We start from the raw sequence: 7,243 nt of genomic DNA, 5'->3' as shown, positions 1-7,243 counted from the left end.
GTGGACCGACCATAAGAACCTTGAGTACATCCGGTCTGCCAAACGCCTAAATTCACGGCAAGCCAGGTGGGCCATCTTCTTCATAAGATTCAATTTCTCCATCACTTACAGACCAGGGTCGCACAACGTGAAGCCCGATGCACTCTCCCGTCAGTTTTCCAGTACGGAGGGGGACTCCGATCCTGAACTGATTCTTCCAGCTACTTGTGTTATTGGAGCTGTCACATGGGAGATCGAAGCTCTCGTGCGCGAGGCCCAGGATACTGACCCTGACCCGGGCCCCCCTGGTCGGTTGTTTGTCCCTGCTGCTGTCTGACCCCAGGTGCTCCACTGGGGCCACACTGCCCGGTTCACCTGTCATCCAGGAGCCCGCCGCACCTTCACCTTCCTCCAGCGGTTTTTCTGGTGGCCCTCCTTGGACAAGGACGCCAGGGAGTACGTTATGGCATGCACCACATGTGCCCGGAACAAATGTCCCAACCAACCACCCGCCGGGCTTCTTCAACCGTTCCCCACGCCAGGACGGCCCTGGTCCCATATAGCGCTGGACTTCATTACGGGGCTCCCACCATCATCAGGTAATGCCACCATCCTCACTATCGTTGATCATTTTTCTAAGGCAGCTCATTTCATCGCCCTCCCGAAGCTCCCTACGGCCCTGGAGACCGCCCAGCTGCTCACCACCCACGTATTCCGGCTTCATGGCATTCCTTTTTTTTTTTTTTTTGCCTGTCCCGTTTGGCTCTTTTGCCATCAGAATTGTTGTCTAAAGGCAAAGAAAGATGCCCAACGGATTTACTTTACCAAATTGACCATCCCAGCCTTGCCGTAATGGTCAATTTGATTCACCTTTTATTGTTTATTTTATTTTCACTTACTGAATACGGGACAGACTTGACTGGGGGAAAGAAGGGGAGAAAGAAAGAGGGAAAGAGAAACAGCTGAGAAGAGGGACGGGGGAGAAGGGCAAAAAACAAAAACCAACAGAATGAGCAGAAAAAAAAATGCATATATCAATCACCTGGATCACCTGCTGAGAAAGAAAAAAGAAAACAAGCAGAAGAGAACAAGAGTAATAGAATAAACAACATCACAATGATATATGGGAATATGGCAGTAAATACTAAATATTAAACATTATTGTGCAGCACATAAGATCAACAGAACACAGTGTGCTTTGAGGTAGGAGCCAAAAAGGGTGTAGTTTGTGGGTGTGATCACCCGTGTGTACACCTGTGAGCATGGACGCGCTTGTTTTTTTTTGTTTTTTTTAAAAGGTTCCTTCATGTAATGATCTGCTATAGGGTGTGGGGGGGCCACAGCCCCGTCCTCCAGGGCATGAAGCAGGTATGGAGGAGATCAAAACTCCAGACATCCAGAGGCCCCCAGAACACAAGAGACCAAGGAAGACCAACAGAGGGCCAGCCGCGCCACTGTCCCAGAAAGAGCTGAGGAGAGTCCCAGATGAGGGCTCACTCAGCAGCCGCGGAGCAGAAGCCAGGGGGAGTTGCAGTGACGCGCCCGTGAGCTCCGCCGGCAGCCAGCCATGCCTGAGTGACCGAGCCCCAGGCCGAGAGGCCGGGGATACCCCACCTCCGAAGTGGCCCGAGCGAGCCCCAGGCTCCAGGCCCCGATAAGCGGCCGCCAAGGAGTGAGCCGGTGTGTACCTGGACGCCCATCCCCGGACACAAAGAACCACCAACGCACCGATTTCTGAGGGAGTCCGCCACTGGCAGGGGAAGTGGTGGTAGGGGGAGATAGGCCTCCAAACCTTGGAGGGCCTAAGATGTCCCCAGAGAGGTGGTGGCTTCATGGCATTCCGATGGACATCGTCTCCGACCGGGGACCCCAATTTACCTCTCGGGCTTATAAGGAGTTCTGCACGCAGATGGGTGCCAAGGTCAGTCTCTCTTCGGGCTTCCACCCTCAGAGCAATGGACAGACCGAGCGTACCAACCAAGAGCTTGAAGCAGCACTCCGCTGTGTCATCTGTCACAACCAGACCACTTGGAGCGAGCAACTCCCCTGGATTGAGTACACCCACAACTGCCTGACCTCATCAGCCACTGGACTGTCGCCGTTCGAAGCCTCACTGGGCTACCAACCACCCCTGTTCCCGGCCGTGGAAGGTGAGCATACCGTCCCATCAGTGCAACATCATTTCCGCAGGTGCCGCCGGGCCTGGCGGTCCACTCAAGCCTCTCTGCTGCGGACAGCGGAGCTCAATAAGGCGCTCGCCGACCGCCGCCGGATCCCTGCACCTGCCTATACGGTTGGGCAACAGGTATGGCTCTCCTCACGCTTCGTTCCCATTCGTGCTGAGTCGAAGAAACTTTCCCTGGCGTTCATCGGTCCGTTCGAGATCGAGGCCCTGGTCAATCCGGTGTCTGTCCGTCTGAAGCTGCCTCGCAACATGCGTATCCATAATGTTTTCCATGTCTCCCAGGTCAAACCCGTGCTCTCCAGCCCGTTGTGCCCTCCTTCCAGGCCCCCTCTGCCCGCCCGGCTCGTGGATGGGCAGGAACATCACCTGCATTATGGACTCTCGGTGGCGGGGGAGGGGCGTTCGGTACCTGGTGGACTGGGAGGGCTACGGGCCAGAGGAACGTTCCTGGGTGCCCCGGTCGGCAGTTCTGGCTCCTGGTCTGCTCCGCGAGTTTCACCGGCGGCATCCGGGTAGGCCGGGTGGGTCGCCGAGGGGCTCCCATTGAGGGGGGGGGGTACTGTCATGACCCTGTGCCTTCTCAGCTGACTCTGTATGGCTACAAGTGCTTTTGTTGTGCTGCGTCTCTCTCTCTCCCCTCCCACGCACTGCGCTCTACCGGGGCGGAGTCATGACGGCTCCAGCCCCTGGCTCGGACACCTGCAAACAATCGTCTCATCTCATTCACTTCTTAAGGCGGCTGCTGAGAGTGCTTCTTCGCTGGATTATTGTGTAACACTCGTCAGTGTCATTGCAAATCTGAGCTTTTTCCCGAGTTTCTTTCGTGCTGCAACTTACCTGTTCTTCCTTCCTGTGCCAGATTTCTCGCCAGCCTGAGGACCGCTGTTTGGTGAGCTAAAAGCCGGAGTCCGAGCTACCTGAGCTTCAGTGAAGGATTGTGTACATAGCCCGTTCCCTTCCCGTGCCTGTGTTCCCCGGAGACCCTCTTCCTCTGCCCCCTCACCTGTATATATCCGCACCTGGTGTCTGTGTGTAAATAAATTGTGAACTTAAGTGACGGTCTGCCTCCGAGTCCCTCCTTAGCCTGACAGAGATAAACGAGGGACAGCTGAGAAATATAACATTTGAATCCCTTTTCTCTTTTGCTCTGAGGCACGGGGAAAAATATCGACAAGTCGATGAACATCATTTACAGATATATTGGGTAAATGCCCAAGACATCTATAGAAATGTAAATCGCCGCTTGATTCATTCATTTGCTTAACTTGTTTTGGACCGTAAACAGGGCGTGAATAGGACACCGGAAACAAAGCTCCTCACGGGAGTTTCCGCACCGGAAGTAGCATATGCTAACGTGCACATAGTTAATTTAGTATACAGAACTGTTTTCCTAACAAAACCACTGTTATAATTAAGTGAAGGTGCTCCCATCTAATTTGAACCTTTGGCCTCTAAAATATGTGGTTCAATTGCGTGCGACGTACATAACGTAATGTCAGCTAGACCGAAATGAAATTTTATTATATTGTTAAAGTCATTAAAATGGCGCCTGAAGCTTGTTGTGATGTGAATTGTGTGTCTGCTCTAGAAACTCAGAAATTCAGTAGTGCGGAGCCGTACGTTAAATACTCACATCAGCCTGTACTTTGAATTCTGTAAGAGCTGTATAAAATACAGCTATGCATAGGTGTTTTGAATGAATAGAAATGTGACACATGAGAAGGTGTGTCTTTGACTGTTCCTGTATAACTTCTTTTCGGACTAGTTAACAAGTTATGCTCCAGTCATTTCATGTTACCAAGATGCATGTCCTTTTGTAATATAGTTACATTTTCTTTGTACATTTCATTTATCCACCATCATACATTAAGCCAAGAAGAGGTCATTATACTAACAAGAGGTATCAACACTGGGCCAAAGTTCAGCGCGTGGTTAAAGTTTGTAATCCAGCCGGGGTGTAAATATGACTCAGCAGCCAGTCGTAGAGCTGAAGCAGGCAGCATCAACACATAAATCTACTCTACCCAGCTTAAATCACAAGACTACCTCTGACCGAAAAGCTGTAGATTTTTCTTGTTTGCACAAATTAATTCAGATTTGCACTAATTCTTTTCACAGCTCCAACAAAATGAGGAAGAGGAGGGGGAGGAAAAACAATTAGATTGAATTACAAATGTATGGAAGTCGAGGACAAGGAGAAGGAATTAGGATGAGGAGGAAGAGAAGCAGCAGGAGCATCTTTAGTGATATCTATGATGTCATTGAGGTTTGTTTCATTAATATGGTCCTCTCACAAAAAAAGATGACTTGTTTTAGTTCACCTACTTCCTGTCCCTTTTGGGACCATATTAGGATGAGGGATTAGAATCTTTATCGTGTATCCATAAGATTTGTACAGCAGATCCAAGTTGTGCCTTGAAAACAGGAACGTTGTCTGCATAGAGGAGAACTTTAATTGCAGGCTTGTACAAAGTGAGGCTGTGGGGCGATTGTGGCTCAAGAATTGGGTGTTCGTCTTGTAATCGGAAGGTTGCCGGTTCGAGTCTTGGTCGTTGTGTCCCTGGGCAAGACACTTCACCCACTGCCTACTGGTGGTGGTCAGAGGGCCCGGTGGCACCAGTGTCCGGCAGCCTCGCCTCTGTATGTGCGCCCCAGGGCAGCTGTGGCTACAATGTAGCTTGCCATCACCAGTGTGTGAATAGGTGAATGACTCAATGTGTAAAGCAGTTTGGGGTCCTTAGGGACTAGTAAAGCGCTATACAAATACAGGCCATTTACCATTTGTGCTCACATTTGCTGCAAACACTCGTTTTAATTCTGTTACCCTGTTTTGATGCAGAATTCAGTTAAAATCAGGCACTTTCTTTTATAATGTGTTCTTGTAAATTGATTGTGTATCGCACACATTTGATTTGACTTTCCGCGAGACAACAGTCGTCCGCTGGCCAAAAACGTTTTCCAAATACCCCCACGTGATTAAGCCTGGATTTAGAAAAGAATAGCAAAAGAATCTGCACCTCCTGCTTCACATGCAATTTTTGTATGTGTGTTCAGAGGTGGCAGCGAGAGGGGAGACCTCGGGTCACCCAGCTGGAGAGCCTGACCAGGAGGAGTCGAACATTAACTATGCTCTTCCAGGGCACCCTGCAGACTCTGCTGCTGGGAACAGCGAGGGAGTGCGGCCGCTGCTGGGATGACGTGAACGCCAAACAGGAGTCCATCACAGGTCGACTGCAGGTATGCGAGTCAGACCTTCTGAGGAGGGTTTCGGTTTTCTCTCTTCTTTATAATTGACCCTTGTTTTCTCTATCTCAGCTCCTTGTCTCAGAGTGGGAGGGATTTGAAGCACAAAGGGAGGAGCTTGTCGTTTGGTTGGCTGATATGGATGTCCACCTGAGTGAGGTTGACCAGCTGACAGGAAACACCTGTGAAAAACTGAAACAACTGCAGGTGTGTGGTTGTTTTGATATGACATATATTTAATATGAGACATTGTCCTAAACTGGACTAACAAAAGACAATGAGTCCAACATGAAACTTGTCTTACATAACGCTGAAGTTCATTAATCATTTTAATCATAAACTCGTTGAAATATTTTTACTGAACATGCAAACATCTGCTGATGAAAATGTGTTGATTTATTGGTCCGTTATGACGCTATTGCTATTTCTAATGTTGTTATCACTTTCTGATGTTTTATTAATTAAACAATACATGTTGTGTTATCTATAGATATAGTATTTATATATGTATATATATTTATTTAAAGTATAGTAAAAAAAATAATTATTACTGTTTAAATGACTAATATGTGACATGTATTAGTAGTGATGTTGTGCTGAGGGTTAAAATGCCCTTTTGTCTTTTGGTATACTACGAAATGGCAATAAACCATTAATATATGTCTATGCTGTACTCGTATTTATTTTACCCTACTGAAATTACATTTTATTTTGAAAGATTTAAAAGGGTTCTTAAAAGAACCATTTTAAAAAAGTTCTTTGAAAAACCTATAAAGGTGCCCCAAAGAACCATTTCTTCATGGTTCTTTGGGGCACATTTAAAGGTTCTTCAATGAACCACTGAAAGAAATAGTTCTTCAAAGAACCATTGTTTGAAAGGTTCTTTGTGGCACCAAAAAAGGTTCTTCTATGGCATCAGTCTAAAGAACCACTTTTGGTTCCAGTTGGCACCTTTATTTTTCTGACCTCCAAACTCCAAAATTTAGATTATCAGAAATGTATATCTCTGACATATAATTTATATGAGATATTTAACTCACAGTGTAGTACTAACTATACAAACAATAAATTAATGTGCAAATATAATAAATATACCAATAGCCAAGTTTTGCTGGGTTAAGGGAACACTAAGAGGAAGGCTCACCACATATGTGTTGACAGTTATTGGAAATTTCTTGTGAGAAAAGGCACTTCTAGAAAAACAAGTGTTTAAATCAAAACCTGAAACTGTCAGTTCATCCTTTTGTTTTCATCCAATACCTGCATGCAAATTTAAATGTAGTGTTTTCTTACTCTCTTCCTGTTTTATTGCTTACCTTGTTTTTCTTGATACTCAATAAACCATCTTGAGAAACCAGTGAGCATATTTTTAAGGTTAGAATCTAAATTTAATCGAAGTTAAAAGCCTTTTTTTTTTTATCAGAGAAGAACAAAAGATTGAAGTTTTGGAAGGGGATCATTCAGAGGAAATTGTAGGCTAACATCAGAAGGGCCAGCCTTTCCTGAATAGGAAAAAGTATATTTTAGATGGAAACAAATCTGCAAATTATTCAAGGTGATGAGTGATAGATATTAGAATAAAAAAAGCACTAAAACGGTTATGTGCTACCTTGTGTCAAAGGATAATTTTTAGAGATAGTCATTTGGCTGTGAGTGTTTCAGTACATGCATGTGTCTGTATTTGTAGGTTTGTGCATTAGTTTCCAACCTAGCCTTCTGGCCTCATGGTGGCAGGGACAGGTGTTCTAGAACAAAGATATGGTTACGTTTCTACACACAACGAATCACCGAAGAAAAAGAAAGCATATACAAAGTGATGGAGAATTGGAGTGAATT

At 46.3% G+C, this 7,243-nt stretch overlaps 1 protein-coding gene across 1 annotated transcript; it reads left to right on the top strand.

Moving 5' to 3' along the window:
* The first annotated feature begins 3,871 nt into the window (after positions 1-3,871).
* LOC146708425 (nesprin-2-like) lies at positions 3,872-5,818 on the top strand. The gene is made up of 3 exons (XM_085460958.1): positions 3,872-4,430; positions 5,219-5,401; positions 5,480-5,818. The coding sequence occupies exons 1-3, from the start codon at positions 4,338-4,340 to the stop codon at positions 5,645-5,647; spliced, it is 444 nt and encodes a 147-aa protein (XP_085317084.1). The 5' UTR covers positions 3,872-4,337; the 3' UTR covers positions 5,648-5,818.
* The last annotated feature ends 1,425 nt before the right edge of the window (positions 5,819-7,243 follow it).

Source organism: Copadichromis virginalis, linkage group LG6, assembly GCF_057382275.1.
Source record: "Copadichromis virginalis isolate Kocher_CV1m ecotype Utaka linkage group LG6, C_Virginalis_male_GT1.1, whole genome shotgun sequence".
Taxonomy (NCBI): Eukaryota; Metazoa; Chordata; class Actinopteri; order Cichliformes; family Cichlidae; genus Copadichromis; species Copadichromis virginalis.
The sequence above is the reverse complement of the archived record's forward strand: the minus strand, read 5'-3'. Positions and strand labels throughout refer to the sequence as shown.